The 27,670-nt window shown below is 42.0% G+C and overlaps 1 protein-coding gene across 2 annotated transcripts; it reads left to right on the top strand.

Moving 5' to 3' along the window:
* Positions 1–27,438, top strand: smarce1 (SWI/SNF related, matrix associated, actin dependent regulator of chromatin, subfamily e, member 1). Of its 2 annotated transcripts, XM_039739169.1 has the most exons (11): positions 1–107; positions 13,062–13,123; positions 14,235–14,278; positions 15,599–15,703; positions 17,034–17,114; positions 18,347–18,478; positions 19,900–20,071; positions 22,911–23,083; positions 23,201–23,302; positions 25,616–25,862; positions 26,965–27,438. In XM_039739169.1, exons 2-11 carry the CDS (start codon positions 13,117–13,119, stop codon positions 27,180–27,182), a joined length of 1,281 nt encoding a protein of 426 aa, XP_039595103.1. In that variant the 5' UTR covers positions 1–107; positions 13,062–13,116; the 3' UTR covers positions 27,183–27,438. The 2 variants fall into 2 exon arrangements, with proteins under 2 accessions (XP_039595103.1, XP_039595104.1); XM_039739170.1 differs by lacking the exon at positions 15,599–15,703.
* Positions 27,439–27,670: the final 232 nt, after the last annotated feature.

Raw genomic sequence — 27,670 nt, 5'->3', positions numbered from 1 at the left:
TTATTTTTCTGACGGCTCATTTGCCGAATGTGTTAAAGGAAGCGGAAACCCGACTGCTGGCCGTCCCAACACTCTACCGTTTGTTGGCCAGACAAAGAAGGGTCGAGGTGAGTTTGGCTTGAACATGTTTGGGGTGGTGAATGTGATTTTAAATGGAATGATGAAGTTGCTGGTTCCATTACTTAATTGTAGGAATGTTTTCGTGGACGCGAGGTGAAGGGGAAACGGCTAACGATGTGGCCCTCACGGATCCGGCCTACAAACAGCCCCGAAGCCTCGCTTCCCAACAAAACTCTAAGCGGTAAATTAAGATGAGGAGAGCCGGCGGTAGGTCGCGACGTGCAGCTCGTTCATATGTCACCGTGGGGCACTTCGCGGACACCTCTGCACCAGTTGCTTGCGTTGTTATGTTGACCTGCTCTCTCGTGGGAGCGGCTGCGGGGCTTTATTTGTTGGCCTTGCATGCCCGGACCCGTTCCATATTCAGCGGTCTGCATCTTTGCATTGTAAAGCACGCCGCCGGTTGGCCACAGCCGCCGCGTATCGACGATTTGTTCATCCTTGGAAGTTGTGTTTTAGTATGTGGTGGGCACTGAGCAAGTCGGAGGGGTCCACTCTCTTCTCTTTGTATCTGGCCCAGTTTTTAAATGACCGACTTCATTTCCTGCAGTCCATCCATTCCAACCCTGTACCAGGGCTTTCCTGAAGTCCATGGGCCCTCGACAGCAGTGGCCGGCACATGCAGGGTCGAACACTTGGCCATATTTTGCCCTCATTTGCGGTGTAACGACATGGCACCTACGGGTGGCTAACTGATGGAGCGCATAGGTCCCCCAGTCAATCAGTCCTTCAAAATCGGTCAGTCACACAATCTGCTGGGCTGCTGGCCTTATTTAGCGAATTTAAGTAAATATAACTTAATACAGTAGTGTTAATTACGAACGTTTTTCTGGTTATTGACATATTTCACTTGGATGACACATCAGCACAATAAAATCATCTTGAAATAAAACCAGTAAATTATTTTAGCAGAAGAGTAGTAATGAGCCTTGGGAATTGCTGTCTTTACCCAAACCTTTTCAAGTTAATCTTAACACAATAAAATTAACACTGTTTAATATTTGTAACATGCTATACCCATTTGACTGTACACGGTTGTTTAATTAGGGTGAATTAACTTCTGTCAAGTTTTATGTATGTAAATTTCAATTTGCATAAAGCTCCGCCCCTTTTGTGGTCCTGGGTGAGCATCCTCACATCTTTCAAAGAAAGTTCAAGTTCACTTTTACTAAATTCATTTTTTCTCAATGCTGTGGGATTTGATTTGTTATATTTTTTGATGCACTGAACAATTTTTGTTTCTCCACCATACATTAGTAGTACTAGGGTGTTGTACCGTGTTAGCCATTATGAATGTAGCGAGTTGCCTCGAAAGCTTGCGTATTGTTATCTTTTTAGTTAGCCAATAAAAGGTGTCATTTTGCTTGACTTCTCACTACACCATACATCAGACAAGCATCTTTTTATTTTCTGCCTATACAACGGAGTCAATCTTAAGATTACCCAAAAGTGAAATCCTCCTAATGATTTAATTTGGTTGGACATAAATTGGTTTACTGTAATAAGAGGGCAATTAAAAAAATATAATAATAATCGGTCATATAATAAAACACTCCTGACTGGTTGTGTGTCATTGGTTAGTTTGCTTTGGTGATGTGATGATGGGAGAGTCGCCTTCAAACACAGGAAGTATCTGTAAGAATACAACTTGGTCTGTTTTCACTTAATGGGGGCTCGTCTGCTATTGGCGGTGGTCAAAAAGCAGTATTATTTAGTCAGTATTATTCTTATCTAATTTGAACTTGTTTTTCTTTGCTTGTAACTATATCCGTGACATCTTGTAGAGTAGTCCTCTCCACGTCATTTGTATGATTGTTGCTGCTTTTACCACATTCTTTTTAATGTACCTTTTCTGTTTACTGCCTTAATCGTATCCAGTTCCTGATGATTAATGATAAGCAGCACAGACACGGGTGCAGATGACACGGACTATTAAAGGGAAGCTGCTATCTCAGGGTAGCATTCACTTGTGTGAGCAAATTAATAAGAAAAGGTTAACGTGACCAGAGCACAAAAAACAGCAGACTCTTGCAATGCCAAGGCAGAGAATAATAATGACTAATGTGTGATATATTCCCTGAAACATTTAGAAAACCCATTTTGTAATTTCTTGATTGACACAAAAAAAGGCAGAAACTGGGAGATAACAGCTTGTTTAATAAAGGCAGGGGTCCAGCTGGTGGGTGGGATGAGCACTTGCAGTTATGGTGGTCTGCAGGGCTGAACTTGGGACGCTTAGTTAAGCTTTTTTATTACTAATTAGCACACAAATGAATTTAACATTAAAGTAGTGTTCATGTTTTAACATTCTTGTGTCATTTGCACCCGTGTCTGCACTGCTCATCACCAATTGTCAGAGTTTGGATGCAATTTAAGCAGCAAACTCTCAGAAATAAAGTGAGCTGAAATAAAAATGGCAAAGAAAACACTTACACACGTGGACAAAATTGTTGGTACCCTTCAGTCAATGAAAGAAAAACTCACAATGGTCACAGAAATAACTTTAATCTGACAAAAGTAATAATAAATAAAAATTCTATGAAATTTAACCAATGAAAGTCAGACATTGATTTTCAACCATGCTTCAACAGAATTATTTAAAAAATAAACTCATGAAACAGGCCTGGACAAAAATGATGGTACCCCTAACTTAATATTTTGTTGCACAACCTTTTGAGGCAATCACTGCAATCAAACGATTCCTGTAACTGTCAATGAGACTTCTGCACTTCTCAGCAGGTATTTTGGCCCACTCCTCATGAGCAAACTGCTCCAGTTGTCTCAGGTTTGAAGGGTGCCTTTTCCAGACGGCATGTTTCAGCTCTTTCCAAAGATGCTCAATAGGATTGAGGTCAGGGCTCATAGAAGGCCACTTTAGAATAGTCCAATGTTTTCCTCTTAGCCATTCTTGGGTGTTTTTAGCTGTGTGTTTTGGGTCATTGTCCTGTTGCAAGACCCATGACCTGCGACTGAGACCAAGCTTTCTGACACTGGCCAGCACATTTCTCTCTAGAATCCCTTGATAGTCTTGAGATTTCATTGTACCCTGCACAGATTCAAGACACCCTGTGCCAGATGCAGCAAAGCAGCCCCAGAACATAACAGAGCCTCCTCCATGTTTCACAGAAGGGACAGTGTTCTTTTCTTGATAGGCTTCATTTTTCCGTCTGTGAACATAGAGCTGATGTGCCTTGGCAAAAGTTCAATTTTGTCTCATCTGTCCATAGGACATTCTCCCAGAATCTTTGTGGCTTGTCCACATGTAGTTTGGCAAATTCCAGTCTGGCTTTTTATGATTTGTTTTCAACAATGGTGTCCTCCTTGGTCGTCTCCCATGAAGTCCACTTTGGCTCAAACAACGACGGATGGTGCGATCTGACACTGATGTTCCTTGAGCTTGAAGTTCACCTTGGATCTCTTTAGAAGTTTTTCTGGGCTCTTTTGTTACCATTTGTATTATCCGTCTCTTTGATTTGTCATCAATTTTCCTCCTGCGGCCACGTCCAGGAAGGTTGGCTACAGTCACATGGATCTTAAATTTCTGAATAATATGTGCAACTGCAGTCACAGGAACATCAAGCTGCTTCGAGATGGTCTTATAGCCTTTACCTTTGACATGCTTGTCTATAATTTTCTTTCTAATTTCCTGAGACAACTCTTTTCTTCGCTTCCTCTGGTCCATGTTGAGTGTGGTACACACCATGTCACCAAACAACACAGTGACTACCTGGAGCCCTATATATAGGTCCACTGACTGATTACAAGATTGTAGACACCTGCCTGTGATGCTAATTAGTGGACACACCTTGGATTAACATGTCCCTTTGGTCACATTATTTTCAGTCTTTTCTAGGGGTACCATCATTTTTGTCCAGGCCTGTTTCATGAGTTTATTTTTTTATTAATTCTGTTGAAGCATGGTTGAAAAGCAATGTCTGACTTTCATTGGTTAAATTTCATAGAATTTTTATTTATTATTACTTTTGTCAGATTAAAGTTATTTCTGTGACCATTTTGAGTTTTTCTTTCATTGACTGAAGGGTACCAACAATTTTGTCCACGTGTGCATTTGAATTTCTTCTAAATGCAGATATTAGAGAACTTTCCTAAATGCAGAGTAAGAAAAGGGGAGCTAAACAGCTGGATCGATGAGACATCGGAGTGACCCTCGGATCTGAAATGTTAGCCTTTAGCCAGACAGGTACACGAGGACCGAACTTGGGACCCCTGCTGTACGATAGTTTAGTGATGCTTGGGACACACTAGCCAAGTTTCCATCCAGTTTTTTGCGACGTTTTGTTATCGACAAACAGAATATACGTTAAAAAATGTGCAAAATTTGCTGTCTCCAGCCTGTTTCCATCCAACTGGCTTTTATCGATAAAATGGTGTGCGTGATGACGTCATCCCCTCCAAAACGAACTGTCGCAAAGTTTTGTTGTATCGCGAAAAAAAATCTGCCCTTGAGCCGTTTCCATACATAATTTTGTGTATGTCGCAAATTATCTACCTTTTGTTTTCCACGTTACACCCCCTCCACTAAAAGAAATGGAGAGATTATTCAGACAGTTTTTTGAAATTTGCCAGCTTACTGTTATTTCAGTTTCACAAATAATTGGAATTGTACATAATATCCGAAGACAACAGCAGAATGAAGCAGTTGCTTGTCCTTCAGCTCGAAGAAAGTATCCCAGTGCGACGAAACCCACGGGTATGGGAGAGACGACGGAATAAGACCTTCTGGGAGGAGGTGGTGGGGAGACACTTTACAGAAAATCTCTGGCTGCAACATTTTAGAATGACACGGCCGACGTTTGAGATGTTGTGTGGATTCATCAGTCCTGATGTTGCGCCCATCACAGGTTGCCACCGACCACCGGTTCCAACCCAAAAGCTGGCATCCTGCGCCGAGTATAGAGTAGTTGGAGAAACTTTCGGAGTTAGTAAAACTACCGTCCATCGATGTGTATATGCTGTGTGCACCGCTATTAAAGAAAAATTAATGCGGCGTTATATCAGACTTCCGACTGTAGCGGAGGCCAATGAAATTGCATACCACAATTCCTTGGTGCATCTTGTGCCACAGATTTACGGTGCGCTGGATGGCACGCATGTGCCTATTCTTCCCCCAACGGAAGGCTACCACGATTACATTAATTGCAAAGGATGGCCATCTGTTGTTCTCCAGGCCCTTGTTGATGACAGGTGCATGAAACGAGACATTTGCGTTGGCACTCCTGGAAGTGCCCATGATGCAGCTGTGTGTGCAGCATCGGATCTGTACAGGTGAGCCTACCTTTCAACATCCCTTCTCAGTGTGATAACAACTGAATATGTACTGTAACTTGCTTCCCTTAAGGTTTTTAATTAAAACTGAAATTTGAATTAATACAAAATAACGATGTTTAATCAAAAAAACTAAAGTTAATATTAATGAGAGAATTTCTCATATATGCTAAAACATCTGCCATTTAATAATAAGAAAAAAATGTTTAGATAATGAAGCACACGGTTTCTTCAATATTTTGACTGGCACAGTAAATTACCTTTGAGGTTTTTGTATTATTTAGACATCCTGAGAGACCCCCAGGCTACAGTTGATGTGGAGGGAGTTCAGGTACCCCTTTTAGTAGCAGGAGACCCAGCCTATCCGCTACTGCATTGGCTCATCACGAGAAATAACGAGGCTCTTCATCAGACCATGCGAACCGCTCCGCCATTCTCGTTTTGATTGCACGTGATGAAAATGTATCATGTGACACATTTATTTGCGTTAAAGTCCTTTTTTTCCGACAAAAAGTGTTTCCAATGTAGTTTTTGCGACATCTGAAGTATCGATATGGAATTTATGCGCTAAAGTTAAACGGAAGATTATGTCGACATGTACAACATTTTATCGATAATTAGCATTTCCATCCAGGGCTGTGGAGTTGGTAGATAAATGCTCCGACTCCGACGTTTCTAAATCTTCCGACTCCGACTCCTCTGTATGTATATACTATGCTAATGTATTTTCTACATCCATTGAAGGAAAGGAAGGCAACATACATGTCATTTCACCGCAGAACTACTGGCTAGGAAGCCAACACTCTACTATAATGCCAGATTAAAGACAAACACAATGAAAACAAGGTTTTGTTCATTTTTTTTTTTTTTTAAACAAGTGTCTGGATAGTAATAGCAGGCATAAAAGTCGGGAACAGGAAATGTATTGGTTCAAAAATACAAACCACATTCTTTGGTAGTTTTAACTTTTAAAACAAAAAAAAGTTTAACTATATGAACTAAAAACAATATCTGGAAAACCTATATTAAACTTGGAATACAGTTATAGTTAAAGGAAAGGAAATAAATATGGCAGCCTCCATATTCCTCTGACCTTGGGTTCCCTTTAAATGCAATCTAAAATCAGGGGGCTTTAGGCTAGGTTCACAGTACCCGGTAACAGTGGAACACGACACAATGGAAAGCGGTGCCGCACCTTACCTGTGCATTACATCCCATATAGTGATGCATACAGTCAATGAAAAGCATGCTTCATGGTTACTTGACATGTTCGTTTTGTGGTAACATTATGCACTGCATGCATTGGGCTTTATTCTTACAGCAGAGAAGTAGTTCATTATGACTGTTTGTGAATTGGGACATTTCAACTTACTTTTTTAATTCCCATTTAAATTTAGTAGGAGTCGGAGTCGGTTAACTTTTTGCCGACTCCAACTCCAGGTACCCAAAATTGTCTCCGACTCCACAGCCCTGTTTCCATCAGCTAAAATTTGAAGCGCTAAATATTTTTTTTTGCAAAGTCCTTGGATGGAAACCTGGTTACTGATACTACGGTTTTATGTTTTGCGTTGATTCTCTCATATATTTATCAGAATGGGTTTCTTTTTATTTCCATAGCTATTTTTTCTATTCCACCATTAATGGAGTACAAACTCCAAACCGCTCATTGGTACATCATCCACTCTTAACTTTGGCTAATGTTTTGTAAGATGAGTCTTTGTGTTTATAAGCTTGCCTTAGTACTTGTTTCATAGAAGTGTTTCATATCCAGCCATCTGTTATGAAAACCATACAGGACACAAAAGCTCGAGGTAAACCTGGTTGGACCGTGGAGTCTCTGCAGCCATGCCATGTTGTTGATCGCCTCCCTCCACTCCTCTCGACTATTAGGGAAACGTTGCTCACCGTCTACTTCCCTTCCCAAGTGAAGAAACGCGCTCTTCGGTGTGACATCTGAGGAAGTTTACAAGTATTTCAATTCTACATTTATTTACTCAGCAGTGCCTTCATCCAAAGAGACTTGCAAAAAAGATCAACATAATTGAGTACCCATTATTCGGGGGGTTTGGGCTTTTTGGGAATACATGTTACAGGAAAAGATTATAAAAATTGATCTTCACATGTGAAGAGTTCAGAAGAAAGCACAAGCACATTACACCTCCTTGGTCACAAAGCCTAACGGCTCCGACAGACAGCAGTTCACCTAACAAGAGTCTTCAAACGCTTCTTAAACACTTTGAGGGAGTCCGAATATCAAATGGAGGTGGGCAGCTCATTCCACCCGCTAAGAGCTACAAGTGAAAAGAGCTGACATGGAGATTGTGGCATCAGCAGACCAGAGTGTCAGACAGAGCCGGCACAGGACCTCACGAGTGTTTCCTCTGTAGGCAAGCATCACGTTTTTTATTTTAGTCAAGTAACATGATGATTATTCACATTCTTAAAATTCTCTGAGTTTTGTATCGCTGAAGTGCCATGCAGAAACCAATATGCAGTACTACATTGTTAAAAAGAAAGAAAAAAAAGAAACCTTTTTAACCATCAAAAACAGATGTACAGTAGGTCTTAATGTTGTGCCTACGAGTTCATGACAGTCCAGTCTGCATGTCATTTGTGAAAGTGCAAGTAAAAAGTTTAATTGGAGGCAGTGAACGGAGAGCTGCTCTTGTAGTGCGATTGCCAGTGGTTTCCATAGGCCCCTCGCACCCACTTTAGCAGCTCCAAAAACATCCTTGCTGTTTATGTCAACTGTTTGCTGCCATTTGTTCGTTTTAAGCCTAGTTTATACTTGATGTATCCGCATGGTGACGTCAGGTTTGGAGACTGGAGACACCCACCCCGTGTGGCTGACAACGGTGGCCGTGCACCCAAAATGGTGAATTTCAGGGAGTGGCTGCTTAACTGGGTGCCAGAATGTTGAACGAAGGGTTGAGTTTGATTTTCCCCCTTCCTGATTTCTTATTCTTTTGCATGTTTGTCACACAAAATGTTTCTGATCATCAAACACATTTAACCGTTAGTCAAATATAACACAAGTAAACACAAAATGCAGTTTTTAAATGATGTTTTTTATTATTTAGGGAGAAAAAAAATCCAAACCTACATGGCCCTGTGTGAAAAAGTAATTGCCCCCTTGTTTAAAAATAACCTAACTGTGGTGTATCACACCTGAGTTCAATTTCCGTAGCCACCCCCAGGCCTGATTACTGCCACACCTGTTTCAATCAAGAAATCACTTCAATAGGAGCTGCCTGACACAGAGAAGTAGACCAAAAGCACCTCAAAAGCTAGACATCATGCCAAGATCCAAAGAAATTCAGGAACAAATGAGAACAGAAGTAATTGAGATCTATCAGTCTGGTAAAGGTTATAAAGCCATTTCTAAAGCTTTGGGACTCCAGCGAACCACAGTGAGAGCCATTATCCACAAATGGCAAAAACATGAACCAGTGGTGAACCTTCCCAGGAGTGGCTGGCCGACCAAAATTACCCCAAGAGCGCAGAGACGACTCATCCGAGAGGTCACAAAAGACCCCAGGACAACGTCTAAAGAACTGCAGGCCCCACTTGCCTCAATTAAGGTCAGTGTTCACGACTCCACCATAAGAAAGAGACTGGGCAAAAACGGCCTGCATGGCAGATTTCCAAGACGCAAACCAATGTTAAGCAAAAAGAACATTAGGGCTCGTCTCAATTTTGCTAAGAAACATCTCAATGATTTCCAAGCCTTTTAGGAAAATACCTTGTGGACTGATGAGACAAAAGTTGAACTTTTTGGAAGGCAAATGTCCTGTTACATCTGGCGTAAAAGGAACACAGCATTTCAGAAAAGAACATCATACCAACAGTAAAATATGGTGGTGGTAGTGTGATGGTCTGGGGTTGTTTTGCTGCTTCAGGACCTGGAAGGCTTGCTGTGATAGATGGAACCATGAATTCTACTGTCTACCAACAAATCCTGAAGGAGAATGTCCGGCCATCTGTTCGTCAACTCAAGCTGAAGCGATCTTGGGTGCTGCAACAGGACAATGACCCAAAACACACCAGCAAGTCCACCTCTGAATGGCTGAAGAAAAACAAAATGAAGACTTTGGAGTGGCCTAGTCAAAGTCCTGACCTGAATCCAATTGAGATGCTATGGCATGACCTTAAAAAGGCGGTTCATGCTAGAAAACCCTCAAATAAAGCTAAATTACAACAATTCTGCAAAGATGAGTGGGCCAAAATTCCTCCAGAGCGCTGTAAAAGACTCATTGCAAGTTATCGCAAACGCTTGATTGCAGTTATTGCTGCTAAGGGTGGCCCAACCAGTTATTAGGTTCAGGGGGCAATTACTTTTTCACACAGGGCCATGTAGGTTTGGATTTTTTCTCCTAAATAATAAAACCATCATTTAAAAACTGCATTTTGTGTTTACTTGTGTTATATTTGACTAATGGTTAAATGTGTTTGATGATCAGAAACATTTTGTGTGACAAACATGCAAAAGAATAAGAAATCAGGAAGGGGGCAAATAGTTTTTCACACCACTGTATGTGACCCTAGCCAAACACTTACTGCCTAGGAGAATATCAATGCGCCGATCGTAGGGGCCTGAACCAGCGTACGTGTGTCTGTCACTCACTTTGTGGTGCGTTGGGTGCGCTGGCTTCATGCGGTAAGTATAAAGCAGGCCTTCTAATTCTGTGTTGTGATTTGCTCCCTGGTGGCCTGTCTGGTACGTTCAGTTTTAGTGTAACTCAGATGCGCTGTTCCTTTTGTAGAGGCAGTACAAGGCTTCTGAATTGACTTTGATCGACACTGTCCATTAACACTCCTTTTCTGTCGAGTTGGGGGTGTTTTCATTTATTGACAGCACTGATATTTTAATAATGAAAACAAGAAGTAGTTCTAAGTACTGTATATTGTTTTTCGTTTTACAAGCACAAAAACTGAAATTAAGGCAAACTAAAACTAAATAAAAATTAGTGATGTGTGAATGAACCAAAACAAGACCGAAAAAAACAGCAACAGCATTTTCGTTCAGTCGTGCAGAGGGGTTGCCCTGAGCGTTCAGTTACGTTGAGCCGTTTTACTATGCGGTGATCTTGTACCTTGGGTTTACTATAGTCCTGTGCCGCAACTTCTGTAAAGGACTGCTGTTTGTTTATTGAGCACATTTGGTCCATCGGGTTGAAGCAGTAAGCACGTGTGTTTGGCAATGGCGAGTTTTGCAGAGATGCTTGCGGGTAGAAAGCGAAAAAGTAACGTGTGCAGATAGTTTAATTACAGCACAGATGATTATAAAAGCAAATGTAGCGTGCAAGAAGAAGAAAAACCGTCTCGAGTTTCAGTGTGGGACCAGCTGGATCAGTACTTGGTGCAAGTCCAGCTCTTCTCTGGCACCAGGACTGCACTGGCAGCAGAAATCGTCAACATACAGTCTGCTGGCACCAGTTGCTAAGGCCCTCATCTGTGTACCTGCATCACAGCCGTTCTTGGAGCGAATATTTTCACTGTGTCACTGTCTGTGCAACGGACACAATTGCAACATGAACAAATTTCTCGAAATGCTCTTTAGTGCTCGCACAGACTGGTTTCTAGGGTTGAACCATTTGATCCTGCCGACTACACTCATTAGGCCACTTCATCTGTTTGCTCATTGATAGTTAAGCTGTGTTTAACGGCATTATGAACTGTGCGTGTATTTTGTTGACTGAAACATAACTTGCATTGAAATATGTGTAGGCCGGCGTTTATGATCTTGCAACAGAAAAAAAAAAAAACTAAGATTGTACTAATATTTAAAAAGGATAGAACTAAATAAAATAAAAACTAACATTTTAAACACGGAACTAAATAAAAATGGTTGACTCCCCTGAAAACTAGAGCGAAATAAAAATGAATTTTATAAAATAAAACCTAAAACTACAATTAATATCAGAACTGGAGTATCACCGAGTGACCGTGTAGGGCTGGATGGCCACAGGGTTTTGGTTGAGCCACTTTCTTAGATGAGACTAGATGAACTTTATTAATTAGTAGCCAGTTACTGTTACTATTAGACCATCCTTACTGTGTCCTACGTTTAATTCACTCACTCACTTTAAGATGCAGACCCCTTAAACGGTGATGAGATGAAGTCTGTTCATTAGTAGCAGTAATTGGTTACTGGAGTGCACACCACGTGCAGCCACTGCAGTCCATCAGGATTTCAGTTTGACACCCCAGACTGCGCTACCGGACAGACCCAAAGTTAGCATTCGTTTAGCAGCCTACGCTGATACCCACATGCAGGCTTTCATGCAAAGTGGAAAAGTGCTTCTGGGAGCAATTCTTCTTTTATTTTTATTGTTGGCACACAGTTGTCAACGTGGTATGAAGGTGCACTTCACTGTCTTATTTTAGCAAAAATCACGCGAGAAATAAGTCATCCTGCATTCTTGAAACATCTCTTCAGGTAGAAGTCACCTTGAAATGTCATTACTTCTGGCCCACAGAAGGGAGCCGAGGTCACCTATAGTGCAAGTTTCATAACAAAAATATTTTGCAGACATAACTGAAGATGTGCTGCAGATCACTTTGTATTGTAGATCTATAGAAGAGGGTGTGAAGTCTCACTAAATATTTTGCAGAGCTGTAAATACCATAAATGGTTTCCATTGCCCACAATGCTCATTATTTGATTCACCCTTGCATTTTGTTTGGTTTTGTGCAATTCATTTCCGTGCAATCCCATATTATTTTTTCTACACGGTGATGACTGTCTCTTTTTATGACAGTGGTACTAAAGCCATGAGCACCTGTGCCAGCCTCACATAAGCTTTCCTGTTGTCCTGAGCGCCGCCGTCTCCGTGCTCTATGCAAACTCTGCGCCTCATCTGCATATATTTTACTGTAACTGAATTTTGCATTGTTGCCATGTTTGGTAGCTGAGATATACAGAGATGTATTGTTACAATGCATTTAAATAGGATTTGCTTTTGAGCATAGTTAACAAAGCATGTTTTGTTTTCATGGGATAGAATCACTTTTATCATAAAGGAAAAACAAAAATGAAAAATTCATTTAATTATATAATGATTTGTTTCCAAGACTTTTTTTTTTTTTTAATCGCTTGAAGTTTAGACATCACGGTCCTGGTGTTGTATTTGTGAGTTTGTATTACAAGAGTTTGTTTGCTAAGTTAGCTGAAATAATAATTAAAAAAAAAAAAGAAACGAATGGAGCCGATGATGTCAGCTGCTACTCTGATTAGGTGGGGAATGGCCCTGCTCCAGATTTCGTGTTGTCTTTTTATTATTCTTGTTTTCACCATTTTTATTCCAGCTTACAACTGAGTAGACATTAGTTAAAGGTGGGCTTCAGATCACATTAGTTTAGCACCCTAACTTAATAATTAAACATTTTGTGAACAAGCTGCTTTTTAAATGTACAGAATTTGCTGTTTTCATTAACTAATCGTAACAGGTTAGATTTTCTTGTGATCTTAAACTACATGGTCTCCATGCGACTAACTCTGTTTCAATGGTGCCTTTCATGTTCACACTCCCCCAGTATTTTCAGATTTTTTCAGTTTTTAAAATTCTTCCTAAGTAATTTGTAGCATACTAATGTATACCATATTAAAACACTGTGGAGATTATTAAATGATTGTTTTTGTTTTTCTCCTACAGAAAAAAATTTGTTACAGAATCAATGATTGAACTAACCTGACACTATTCATCCAAGATGTCAAGTAAGCAATTTTACTTTAAGTTTAGTGCAAAATAATTTTAAATGTTTACCATAAAAGGAGGCTTTAACTTAGATTTTTCCAGTCTACTGTTGCATTCAAAAATGTCTAATTTGTTTCTGTTGAGGTAATAAAACAGTATATTTTGCTGAAGAGCAGTGGAGTGGTGACTGTACAAAAGCAAGGTTGTGTGTTACATTATGTCCCAGTGTTCACCTTGAGAAATCTCCACTGAAGTACTCTGACTTAGCACTCCAAACATAAAGGTACCATAGAGAGGGAGAGGAATGCTGACATTGTGGTCCAGTTTGTAAGGGCTAGTCTGCCAGGTCAGTCTCCGTGTACGACCCTCCGTCCGTCCGTCAGTCAGGGTCTCTGTTACCTGGTGTTAGACTGACAAGCACAGTTGCTTTGTGATCTGACACTCTGACCAAGTCAGATAAAACTGCCAAACAAATGAAAATATAAATTAACAGCGACTTCTCACTGCTTGCACGGGCTTCTCATTTTAGAAGCAAAGTTGAATCTTTGATTAAGACGGGTGTTGTCGTTTCCATTGCTTTAGTAATCCAGTGCTGAATCAGAAGGGTTATTGTGGTGCACCAGGACCAGTTTGAAAATCCTTATGCTGTCCTGCTTGGATTCCACATTATGCAGCTTTAGAAGTAACCGTAGCATTTAAGGAATAGAAATTATGGTGGAGCTGTGACAGAATTTTATTAAATTATCTTGCCTGATTAGTAATATCTAACTAATGTTTTGCTGAGGATTAGTGAGCTGTGCAAGTTTATACACTGATCACGTCATAAAAAGTAGGATGCTGCTACCTGGTCTGTCTTGATTGTCATCAGATCATTTGACAATACAGCAATACAGAATTAAACGCAAAGTAAAGTGAGAGCCTTGCAAAGGATAGTCATTCTTTTGAAACTGATGGTTGGAAGACAATATTTGGTGTAAATTTTGCCCAATTTGGTGTATATTGTACTAGAAATGAATGTATCGGTGTTGTTTTCAATGGTCAGCTCTGTTTCAAAGTATCATTACTCTAGCGTGTCTATTTCTGGGACGTTTTACCAGATCTAATGGTTATATTTTCATTTTCTTTTCACAGAAAGACCATCCTATGCGCCACCTCCTCCTCCCGCGCCAACAACAGTAAGTAACTCTTAACTCCGTTACCAGAGCCAGGAACTTAAATTTTGCAGAATGTCCTGACCCCAGTAGCTGACCAGATTATTTGGTGTTCTGAAGGTTTAAAGCTGGATTGGAGCCCCCTTTTCCTGACAAGTTCATTTTCATCCCCATAAACCTTTGAATATCTAGCCAAATGATACTCCAGAAAGCAAGCATCCCTCCATCAGAACAGTGCTTTGTAGCTTCCAAGAGGCGTCAGGCCCGCCGTTACACCACTTAAACACCTGAGCGTGTGACACGGCCCTGTCACATGTAGACGTTTTACTCGGTCAGATGTGAGCATCACAGTATTTGGCTTTTGTCATGAACTTTTTTTCTTTCCTCGTGTTTTACGTTTTTTAAACATTCACTTTGATTTATTCATTTTTCTTGGCTTTTCTCTTTAATTTTCTGAAAATATCTCCAAATTGGCTGCCTCTTGAGGGATGCTGCATAAATAGAAAGGAAGGTTTAGCGAGCAGTAGCGAGTGCCAGTGTTCTGCCAAACACACCTGCTGGGTAAGCCACTTCTGTATAGGTTGGTCCAGAGCTAATTATGCAATTTTCATTACGCTATAACTTAAGTTTATTACATAGAAAATCACCAGAAAAATCCCGGACCATCGAGAAGTGTGCGAACTGACGACATGAAGAATCGTCTTCGCACCGAACTGGAATCGTCCCCGCATAAATCAAAGTCATCCAGACGATCTGGATCTGCACAATTAGATCTGGACCACCCTGTATTTCCAAGAGTTAATGTCGAGGGCTTACGTAGCGACACTTCGTGAAGGTGATGGCTGGCCGGCCGGCCTTAGGAGGTGAAGTAGGAAGTAATTGATTTGTTTTCTTTTTTCTTCCTAAAAACACTTTTTTTTTTTTTTTTTTGTTTCCATAATTGATATTATATACACATTTAAATTTAGGAAGTAATTCTCAGAATGAGCCTTTATTTTGGACAAATGTGCTGCAGTAGACGTGACTGCTGGGCATTTGAACTTGCAGGCCAAGTCATAAGTTAAATGATGCATATTTAACTTAAACACCATTTTCTTTTGAGCTTGTGTACTATTTATTTATTTATTTTGCTTTTTTTTGTGTATTTGTGGTTTTGTGTTAGTAGTTAGTGATGCAAAGTATGCAACATTGACATTGCTGCTTTGAAGGAGTTTAGTGGCTTTTTTGCATGCATCTATCTATACGCAGACCATTTTTATTCTTTCTCATTTTATTTTTGGTTTTCCCTTTGCCTTCTTGTTTATCATTTCTCATTCGTGTTTTTGTCTCATTTGTTTCCATCAGCAAATGCCCAGCACCCCCGGGTTTGTGGGATACAACCCATACAGCCATCTGGCCTACAACAACTACAGGCTGGGAGGGAACCCCGGTAGCAACAGCCGGGTCACGGTAGGAAAACCAATTTGCATCGCCCCGGAGTACACAGACCTTTAGGGAAAGCACCCTTGTGATCTGAGCCTGCAGCAGTTAACAAGCATTAGCTGCCTTTTCAGGCTTGACTCATTTATGTCATGAGCGAACAGTGATTTGGGGGTTGCACTTCCTATTTAAACACTAATGTTAAGACTTGAGTAACTTTCAGGCCCCTGGACAAAGAGTGCCTACCATTTTCTTTCTTTTTTGTTTTTCTTGTAAAGTCAATCTGTTTGTTTTCTGTGTCTGGTTTATGAAGGGACAGTTTTCTATGCCTTGTTCTTTTTTTGGACTGGGCGTTTCACTGTGCCACTAATTCACTATTGGTCTGTAAAACGAGATCCATTGTGTTAGTAGCTGCCTGCCTGTTATGTTACTTCTTCTGACTTGTCGTTTTTCAGTGCAGGTTGGTTTGTTTTCATACCACATGTGCGCTGAAGTGTGTTAAGAGCTGTCAGACTGCAGGAGAAGCTGCCTTTGTCAGTGTTCAGGCTGCTGCATGTGCATAATCTTAACTGGGACCAGTTGGGAATTTCTAGATGAGGGATGCCAAATTCTCAGACTAGAGGGTTTGCAGGTTTTAATATCTTAGCCCACGTTAATCTGTCATATGATTTATTTTTTCAGAATGATAAGGCCCAAGTAATTCATGCCCTGACGTCTTTTCATTCTAGATGTTCATTTGGCACCTTGCTCATTTGTGTAACAGTGTCTATTATTCTTATTAGACCATCTTTGAAAGAGCAGGTAATTTGCATTGGCTCAGAGACGGCCTTGCTGATCAGCCTGTGTTCCTCTGTAGGGCAAACCGCCTTGCTCTCAGTTTTGGTTTTCTGAATTGATCCCCTATTTAGAGACTGGCTCTTTAGTAAGCATATTGCAGGGCCGCAATACATTTTAAGCTTAGATTTCTAAATGGAATATAAATCAAATTTGCACCAGACTTTCAGACACTAGCACGTTAGAGACTTTTCAAAGATGGAAACCAAACTACTGACAGTCCTGTACTAAAACGTATTTCCTCTGTGCTGGTTCAATTTGCTGGGCACGTGCTCCTTGCAAAGCCTGTGTCATGCTTGTTGGGCAAAATGACAGCTTTTCTGAGTGGGCAGCAGTGACAGCGACTGTGCTGGATTAAGAATTCACACTGGCCAGCCCTTTTACTGGCTTTTACTTTGGGGTGCATTTCCAATTTCTGTGAATTAAATCAGAAACTAACACTTTTTATTTTTCTTCTTCTTTTCCAAATGTGAAAGAAAAAATACCCCAATCTGATTTGACTGCTTTCTTTTTTTCCCCTATTTAGAATTCTTCCGGAATAACAATTCCAAAGCCACCCAAACCTCCAGATAAGCCTTTGATGCCATACATGAGGTATAGCAGAAAGGTAAGGAATAGAACCTGCTCCTAGGTTTTCAGGGCTTAAAGTGGAACATTTCAGTTGTATTTACACAGCGCCTTTTCATTTTTAAGCAACGTACGTGTTGGTCTGTGTTGCTGTTAATAGACGACCAATTGGCCTGCATTTACAGGTTTTATTTAGCTAAGATTTGGCCAGGACACTGTGGTTAGTGCCTCTGCCCTTTTTGTTTTTTTTTAAAAGAGTGCTCTGGGGTGTGTTATGTCCACAGAGAGAGCAGACAAGACCACCATAGTTTAGTGTCTCATCTTAGTGTCTGCCACTCCATCTTCCCAGCTTACATAAATCACCTTGCTGGTTGGGATGTGAATTTGACACTTAGATGCAGCAGCAGCAGCAGCGTCCCTCCTCTGCAGGTGGCGTCCATGATTGGTTTTGCCTCCAGTGACTCTTACCATAGTTGCTGATGCAAATACCAAATTGTAGACAGTAAAGTGCTTTGGAATCCCTTAGGGGAAGAAAGGCGCCAAGTTGTGTAGCCTCAGAAAATGAGGAAAGCATAGCATGTTGTCAGTCCTGGCTGGCTGGCTGGCTGGCTGGCTGGTTAGAGGTCAGTCGAACTTGCGGCTTTATTTATTTATTTATTTTTTGATTTATTCTTGCCCACTGTCACAGTAAATGTGATGTAGTAGTTTGTGCAGGTTTTCTATATATTGACCCAAGTACTTGTATGTAATAGTTACAATGTCTCCGTCATGCTGTTAATTTGCAGGTTGATTAATATTTTCATACGCATGCATGTTAAGTTCAGCCAGCTTACAAAAGTTTGTACATGCGATATGTTAGGCTGTGGCTGTTAACGGGTCCAATTTGCTGTTCAATTCTTTGTGCAGTCGTACCCAGCCACCTCACAGGGTCCAAAGACATGAAAAGTTTAGTTCCCCCGTTTTTTTTTTTTTTTTTTTTGTTGTTCAACTGTGAATCTTTTAAAAACAAAATGCAATTGCTTTGTTTATAAAATGCTTTTTAAAGCAGTTAGAGGTGACTTTGTCTGGCAGTAAAGTGAAAAATGAAGCAGAAGCGGCTGTGTCACACAGGTCTGATCCTGTTTGCAGTGGGCTCCTAGGACCTGAAGCAGCCTGGTGGGCTGAAATGCTGTGGTCTTTTTTTTTTTTTCTTTGTTGTTGCTGTTTAAATATGTATGCCTGAATTAAGTGATTGTAGTCACCTCGACTTCCTGGAGCCCTTTTCATTTTTAGGTTTGGGACCAAGTAAAAGCCTCGAATCCAGACTTGAAGCTATGGGAGATTGGCAAGATCATCGGTGGCATGTGGCGAGACCTCACTGATGAGGAGAAGCAGGAATACCTCAATGAATATGAAGCAGAAAAGGTAGAGGGCTTTCTGAAGTGTGTAGCTGCGCGCTGATTTCTGGCCCGCACTGCTGTGCTGTACTTTGAGAGGAGATGGTTGGTTGGGCTCAGCACATGCATGCTGCCACTTTAGTGAACGTTTGCTGTGATCCTTTGTGAGTTTTTGTTCTTTTAGTGAATCCTCCCTCTTGCTCTGTCTAGACTAGTGATTCTAATAGGTGCAAGTAAATGTCTTATTAATATGCCTTTCTGTTTTTTTTTTTTTTTCCCTGAATCTCAGCCACAGAAACACTCTCTGATTCTTTAGTTTATCTTAAATTAGTTAAATTCGATTCTGGAAAAGGGCTGGGGGGGATCGGGGTGGGGGGGAATTTCTCTTGAAGGTTTTCCTTGGATCTGCAAACGAGGTGCACTGTGTGCAGGTTGGAAGACCTTTACTGACGGTTGTCACCCTTAGGACACACCTCGCCTACATAATCTGCACCCTTCCTTAAAAAGTGATGAGTTATTGGCTTTACCTGAAAGTATCCTCATAGGGTTTATCCAATGTAACAAATATATTAGGAGTACAATAAAAAAGTTGACTAAATAGAAAAACACAACGTCTCACAATTAGTATCTGCCATTAAGTATTAACAGTAGACACATCTCCTATTTAAGAATGTGTTGTGCCGATCACAGGAGTGGCATGGAGGTGGGTTAGTTAGTTACATGAGCTTCCTGTTCAACGCCTTTTTCCGAGTTTGGGAGGAATACTAAGGAACATTTTGGGTGATGGTGCCCTCCAACGGTGTTCCAGATTTGTGAACCAGCTTACCTCCCCAACGTCAAATCCTGCCAGCTGCACAGAGCTCACCCTGTCTGTCAGAGCTGCTGAAGCAACAAGCTCGGCATGGTAAATACACGAGACGTGACCACAGTTAATTACACCATTTCAAAAGAATGGCACGTTCAAAACCACATTTTGCAGTTTCTGTTTTTCCACATTACATTCAGGCTTTGGCTTTGTGTTTTTTCTCATGGCTGCCACTTCCTTACTCTCAGTGAAGTTCTGGCTTGACTTATTTTTTAAAAACACCTAAAGTTGGCTAGAACCTGACTTTTTGGCAGCCACTTTGTTTTATTTTATTTATTTCATTCATAGACTTTTAGAGCAGTGATGACTTTGGGTCTGTCTTAGCCCTTTGTGGACAGCACTCCATGCAAGTTACCACTCTTAAAATGCAACCTGTGAGGATTTCTGCAGTGTTGTGGCAAAATATTTATTTTTCTTTTCCTTTCCTGGGGAGTGGGTCTCACTGAGCTTGATTTTTTTTTTTTTTGCATGCCTTCCCTGAACCGTCGTAAATTTAGTATGACACCTTTTGGATGTGTGTTTTGGGGGTGGCACCACAGATGTGTGTTTCAAACTGATGCTCACCTCTTCTCACCTCTCCTCAGATTGAGTACAATGAATCCATGAAAGCCTACCACAATTCACCTGCCTACTTGGCCTATATTAACGCCAAGAGCCGTGCAGAAGCGGCCCTGGAGGAAGAGAGCCGACAGAGGCAATCCCGCATAGAAAAGGGGGAGCCTTACATGAGCATTCAGCCTGCAGAGGACCCTGACGGTAAATAGCACAAGCCAGAGCACCATTGGGGAAAGGGGTCTTAAGGCACCTGGTGCTCGCTTTTGGATTTTTGAGGAAACATTTCATTTTCAAATTGTGGCACAGCACTGTATAACAGTTATAAGAATTGGGGGATTTTAGTGTTTAGTTTCCCCCCCATGGTGTGTGCACTGGAGTCTTTTCAAGTGCTGATTGAGAATCTTCTGTTTCAAACATTGGCCTGGTTTCTCAGGAAGTGCGTGCCTTTCTTCCTCTTTAGTCAGTTTATTATTTTTTTAGGGGCTGCACATTGCGCTCTCTGTCGCATCCTTTGCTACCTTGACAGAACTCTTAAGATGAAGCGAGGCAAGTCTGTGTTCCCTCATTCCTGTACTGAGCACAAAAAGGATTTGGTTCCAGAATTCAAAGCTACGCCTGCCGTTCCTTTAAGATAATGGCTGAATGAACCGACTTGGGGTTTTGAGGCCGTCGGAAGATGGCTACCCAAACCAGTCGCTTTCCTTTTGTAGAGATGACCCACAGAACCTGACCTTGAGGCTGCTGCTGTGTGTATTGAATCTCTTGTGAACAGCAGTTAGTCTCACTCTCTATATGTCCTGAAAGCTAAGAGTTTGGTGACGTGAAGTGGAGCCTGGTGCCCTCCAAACGAACGAAGCAAAGCAGAAAATGGTGGGACTGTGTTGGTATCGGCCCACTGGTCAGTCGGAGTAAACACTTAAAGTAGGCAGTAAGCTGGCAGATGAAGTACTGTTGGTGACAAATCCAGTTAAATTGGTTATTTTGGGGGCTGCTGTATGCAGGTGAATGTAGCTGTTAGAATTTGCCAGACTTGTGACAAAGGAAATTTTAATATAAACGTGTAATATACTTTAGAAAGGTGACTTCACACGGCTAAAAGCAGAGAGACTTATTATAGAGTGGGCAACGTAAGCCCACCAGGGTCTCGCCACAGAAACTGTGCACAAACCTGAGAAGTGCTTACGTTTCTGAAGGGAGGTCATGAAGGAAGTGTATACTGTATTTCAAACACATTCTGGTTAAGCGCCTTTTATTTTTGGGTACAAAATGGAGGTGGGTGGGATGATTTACATAGCAAAGTTGGTAAGTGGAACACGTGTGATCCTCAGTATGGCGGTTCTGTAATCCCTAGTGAAGTAGTGTGTCATCGTCCTATTAGTCTAGCCTCTTACTTGTAATCTGATTTAATTTGGATGGCTGGTACTTTTACACACACTAAATTGACAGTCAGAAGTGAAGGGCATGTTTGTTTCCATATTTCTAACAAAGGACGGGTTGCTCCGGGCCACGAAGTGAATTAGTAGTAGGCATTAAAGTGGAAAAATGGTTTAAAAATTAAACCCCTTTTCCACCACATTATGGATTTTCTCTTTCTTGTTCCTAAAGGTCTTGTATTTAAATTTGTTTAGATTCAATTCTGATGTCTGCTTAATGAAGTTCAGGGTTTAAAGGAGACTTGGAGACTCCCAGAAGCACTGTGTTTCAGGTTGGATTCTGCACACACCCACACACTCCATATCACAGTGGGCCACTTTAGAATTGTTAGTTAGCTCAACATCATGCATCTTTGGGATATGGGAAGACGACTGAAGGGAGGGGAGCCCCAACAGACATGGGAAAAATATTGAAGCTCCACTTCCTTGGGACACTGGGCCCATGATGCAGCAGTAAGCACTCCGTTGACCCTAACTGTGTTTGTCTATTTTGAAGAAACCAGAATTCAGGGATTGAATATTAGGCAAACTCTCTAATCATTTTTGAACACGTCAATTATCTGAATGAGAAAATATTACAGGATAATGTCTGCTGCTTATTTTTTAAAACGCGCTTGACTGACTGCTCATTTTATGGTCCTCCCTGCCCGTCGGCAAGTTTCTTTTAACCCCGTGTCAGTCGTAGACATACTTTTACAAAGTTAAGCCTGGCACAAAGCCATATGCTTGTTTAGCCATCGTGAAAAATCATTCCGACTTGTGACACCCTCTGTCTTAAGACAGCTCACTCAAAACTAAGTTAATCCTTTCAGGTTCTGCCATTTGACTTATAAGCGGGCACTTTGAAATCTAATGACGTGCTGATTAGATATATAATCGGCCCCTCAAGCATTCCCAAAGTGCAGCCTTTCAAGTTGTCTTTTGCTCTTCTTCCCTTATCCTGTGCCCCACACAAGAGATTTCTGTCCCTGGGTGTAGAGTCAGATTTCTGTTGGAACACCTGCAGTAGGCCCACCGCGACACCTTAGGCAGGGTTTTGAGTGTGGGGGGGCTTAGACGGGGGCTAACATCAGCATGGGGTTCTGTTGACCGTCGATTTGGGGGTCTGTGGCCAATTTCTAAAATGCCAACAAATCGTCCATGGAACTTACACCAAACACATCACACCAAGTCCAATGTACATTTTGATTTCCTAAGCACATTATTATGGCCATACGCTCAGACTAGCCTCTCGGTTATAAATCATAAAATGCAGCTCGACTTGTTATTCAGTAACCAGAAGTCAGTCCTTTGTTGAATTGAAGCAGGTCCTAGCTGCAGAGAGCATGGGAAGCAGGACTCCGTGCCGTTTCTAGTGATTTCTGCAGCCTCGTCTAATTTGTCTTAACAGATCCTGCATTCCCAAGTTTGCTTTTCTGTAACTGTTCCCGTTTCCTTTCGGAGGTCATTGAGTTGTGGACAGTGTTTTTATAGTGCCTTTGTTGTACACTGACTAATATTTTAGCATCGGAGCACACAGGAAGTGCCTGGTAAAACCACCAAAAACTCTGCCCTACAGATTGTTGGACCTGCATACCCCTGCCTTAACACTGGTGTTTCTGTTCCAGATTATGACGACGGCTTCTCACTGAAGCACACGGCAGCAGCCCGTTTTCAGAGGAACCATCGGCTTATTGGAGAAATTCTAAGCGAGAGTGTGGTGCCTGATGTGCGCTCTGTGGTGACGACTGCTCGCATGCAGGTCCTGAAACGCCAAGTCCAGTCTTTAATGGTTCACCAGGTATGCGTCAATTGTGAGCCGTTTGCCTGTTTTTGATTAGAGTACCAGAAATGTAAAAGCCAGATAAATATTTTCTGCTCTGGTGTATCTTTCATCTGTCGTTCACTCTCATTACAGAGAAAATTGGAAGCTGAACTTCTACAGATTGAAGACCGCCATCAGGAAAAGAAGAAAAAATTTTTGGAGACAACCGACTTATTCAACAGCGAACTGAAGCGGGTAGGTGTTCTGGCACAGTGTCCCAGGGTACACACGGGCTCTTTCCATAGCTGTGCTTTTTTCAATTGAGTGAGATTTGGCCTGTCTGCGTAGATGGGACTTAATGGCCCTAAATATTTTTGCAATCGCACTCCTGTAGCTCTGGCATGGTGTTACTTCAGGGGGAGCTCAAGGTTAGCTTACTTCAGTCTGGTTGTTGGCCCTCTTGACTTGTCCTTTCAAATGACACTTGAACTACATGAGACACTTCAAATGCACACTTTTAATCTTAAGGCTCAGGGGTCCACAGATGAGTTCCCACATGTACAGGTGCAACTTCAGCACAGCATGGAAGACGAAGCAAACTCAAGTGCCAAGAAAAATAAGCAAGTTTTGTGACATGGTGTAATTGACGTGTTTACTAAAACGCGCTTATTGCCCTACCTATTAATTACATTCTTGAGAACATAATTTTGATTAGTACATTTGTTAATACACACAATTTGGATGGATCTCTTTTTTTTTTCTTTGTGTTTTGTTTGGCGGTTCTCTTGCACGCTGTGGTGCCGCACCTTTCAAATTTGGGAAGCTTAAAGAATGTTTGTGTCGTCTTTCCTCTAAAAATTCACACACACACACACCCCTTAGCTCCCAGTCGTAGATTTGCCAACACGGTTACCACGCAGTGGGGGAGACCAGCATTGAAAGCGTCACTTTGTTCAGTAAATATATTTCCAATGAGGCTTTTCACGTTTCTCAGCAGACATTGGTATTACCTCGCGAAATCCACAAATATAAAGAATTCACAACATCAAAGGGGTGTGTGTAATAAAGTGGAATGACAGGGGAAAAGGATTGAACATGCTAAGAAAAAGCCAAGGCAAGGATTAGTTGGAAAGTAATTCGCTGGGTTTGTACATATTGGTGGGCTATCAAAAGGGGTTTTGCTACCAAGCTGTCGTCGTACAAGAAACATGCCATGATGGGTAAAAGCTAAGAGTTCTCCCAAGACCTTCACCACCTGATTCTCGCAAACTATATCAGTGGAACTGGTTAGACGTATTTCAGAATTTCTGAATCTTCCAGTAATTATCTGCAAGTGGAAGGAACATCGCGGCGCCATCAGCTGACCACGCACAGGAGCTCCTCGCAAGGATAGTCAGAAGAGTAGCCCAAGAGCCAAGGACCACTCAGACAGAGCTCCACAAAGATTTGGAAGGCCACAAGTACAATTTGTTACAGAGAAAACAACCGGTAATGCACTCCACTGGAATGGCCTCCATGGACGCTCACCCCACATGACTCCATTCCTGAGGAAAAGGTAAGTGGAAGCTCGTTTTAAAGTGTGCTGCACAACATTTGAACAAGCCTATGAAATATTGGGAGAATGTGGTCTGGTCAGAAGCGGCCAAAGTTGAATGTTGTGGCTGTCATACTACATACGTTGTTTGGAGGAAAAATGGCACTGCACATCACCCGAAACACACCAGCAGTGAAGGTTGGAGGTGGGAGCATCATGGTGTGGGGCTGTTTGTCATCTCATGGTACTGGCAGACTGGAATGGAAGGAGTGGGGGCCAGGCACCGAGAGACTCTTGGAATGTATCTGCTGCCATCCACCGGGATGATGAGAATGAGACGTGTGTGGATTGTCCAGCAGGACAACAATCCAAAATGTACATCAGAGGAAACTCTTAACAGCTCGATTTTTCTTTCTCTGAACAGAATTGAGAATGGCTGAGTCAATCACCAGACTTCAGTCCAATTGAACATTTGTGGAAGGACCTAAAAATCGGGGTTCACAAGAGGAACCACCCGGAATGTTCAAGAATTAAAGACGGATCACTTTAGAAGAATGGGCCACAGTCACACCTGGGCACTGCAGGCAGTTGGCTTCTTCATACAGCGAGTGTCTTGAAGCTGACGTTACAAAGAAAGGCGTCTCCACAGTGTTCAATTAGCACGTTCAACACTTGGTCTTTTTGTCATTCCCTTTGTGTTGCCTTTCAATGTTGTGAATTCTTTATTTGTGTTAATACCAATGTTGGCTGAGATTTTCATGTGACCAGCCTCATTGGAAATATATTTACTGGAAAAAATATCGCCGCTGTCAATACTTTGTATGAGCTTGTGTGGTTAATTTATAGTAACGTACTCGTCGGTCACATGTTTCTAAGTGTACGCTGAATGTGGTGCCATTTACTATGAACTCATTTTCAGTGTCCAGGCCCAGTTTGGCTCTTGAGGGTGCCCTTAGCGTCATTCTGTTTTGAGCTTTATACTTGGGCCTTGGCTGCGGCCTGCTCACCTCAACTCCTCTCCCCTTTGCATTCAGTTGTGCGGCCTCAAGGTTGAAGTTGACATGGAGAAGATTGCGGCAGAAATTGCAGCTGCCGAGGAGGCTGCCAGGAAGCGCCAGGAGGATCGGGAGAGAGAAGCTGCAGAGCAGGCGGAGAAAGCCGCAGCTGCGGCCGCCCTGGAAGAGGAACAGCAAGCCGCTGCAGCCAGTCGAGTAGCGGAGGAGGAAGAGGAAAAAAAGGAAGATGAAGACGAAGAAGCTGAATCCACACCTATGGAAACGGGTATGAATGGCTTTAATTCTGTTTGATTTTCTTTGTAGGTGTTACAGTAACAGTGAGGCCAGGCCTGTAACCAAGAAGGTTCAAGCTTTGCAGTCTTCAGTTCCATCTGCTGTACCTTCTTCCCAGTGGCCACTCAGCACCGCGCTCTTTTTTTTATATTGCCTTGAATAGCAGATGTCAGCCAGAGGCTGTCACAGCTGAGGGGAGAAAATCAAAGCTTTTGAACACCTGGAATGAGGGATCTGCCTTTTTAAATGGCCTTAATTACAACTTAGGTGCAAAATGTCCCCTGCAGGGACTGTGGCTGTTGTGTGGAGCCGCTGTCCGCAGGCTTAGGACTGCGTATTGCCAGCCATTATGAAGCATTAGTCAAGTCAGAGGTCACTGGGAACACCCTAGGAATGCCTTCACTTTTAAACCAGTTAGTAGTGGGTGGGACTCTTAAAGGGCACCGACTGTTAACAATTAAAGGGGCTTATTGAGATTGTCAGCTGGCCACGTGTTCCGTCTTGCCTTTAGTGGATGAGTGGCGTGATGATGCCGTGTGGTCACGTGGGCAAGCCCCTTCACTGTTAAAGATGTCCCTTCATTTCCACTGTCCATATTTAAATGTGCATATCTTCTATATAAATACAAGTGAGGCCAGCACATTGGCAAAACAAAACCTCCAAAGAATAGAGTTGCTTAGCTGCCAAGGCACAAACGATGAGAGCATGTCAGCAAATCGAATCCTCCTAGGAGAGAGAGACGCCCAGAGTAGTGCCATTCAACTACCTGACGTCTCTACATTTCAGTTTTTTTTTTCTTGACGATTCCAATAGCTTCTAGGACCCTGGGCTTTTTACAGCACGGGCTCCCACAGCTAGTGTACTGTAAGTGTTCTGCTGCGCCATGTGTAGGAGGTGCTTCTGAGCTGTTATCTGTCACAAAATGGCCGCCTTCCATTGAGAGTTCTGCAGTAAGAGAATCTCGCTCTTCACAACGTCTTGTAAACGTTTTAAGAATTTGATTAGATTCACAGACATGCATACATCACGATTTGGGTCTCTGTGACTGCTCTTTGATGATGATGATGACTACTGCTCATCTTTTGTGTTTGCAGAAGAAGCACGACCAGAAGAGGTGCTGGAAAGCCAACAGAACAGCGAGGAAGGAGCGTCAACTACAGAAGATAAGGAGAGTATGCCAGAAGGGGTGGACAGTGCCATGGAGGAGGGGACGAGTGACAGTAATACAGGCTCAGAAAGCAATGGCCTCCTGACTGAAGATCAGCATATTGACCCCATATCTGATGAGGCAGACAGAGGGGAGAAAAAATAGTAGCAGTCTGGTGTAGCGTGTCCTTGGGTTAGTATTGTCGTTGTCTCGTGGGACTCTCTAGTGTTAGTCCATTTTTAAAAAAACTCCACGTTAAAGTAGTCGGAGCTGGTCAGGCATCGGAACGCGAGTATCTGCCACGTTTACAGCCTCGCAACACTATAGGCATTCCCTCACACTGCCCTTGTGGTGGTGAAAACGAAGAAGTGTTTTTAACTTCAGGTTATTATGAGCATGGAGATGTTTGTTGTGTTTTTTTTTTTTTGTACCCCTTGACATGAAATAAAATTTAAAATACCAATGTGAAGACCTGCCGCTTTGTGTGCCCCTTCGGTTATACGACTTGGGTAATAAAAGGCGATTGGGTGTGTGGGTCTTCCTCAGTTTATTAGGACATTGTCTTCATTCCTTTGCATTCCAAGCGGTTGAACCTCGATCGGAATTTTCAAAACAATGTGAAGCATCTTGGGTGTCGGCCCTGATGACTGAAG

This window comes from Polypterus senegalus, chromosome 17 (assembly GCF_016835505.1).
Source record: "Polypterus senegalus isolate Bchr_013 chromosome 17, ASM1683550v1, whole genome shotgun sequence".
NCBI lineage: Eukaryota > Metazoa > Chordata > Cladistia > Polypteriformes > Polypteridae > Polypterus > Polypterus senegalus.
Note: the sequence above shows the minus strand (reverse complement) of the source record. Positions and strands in the feature narration are given on the sequence as shown.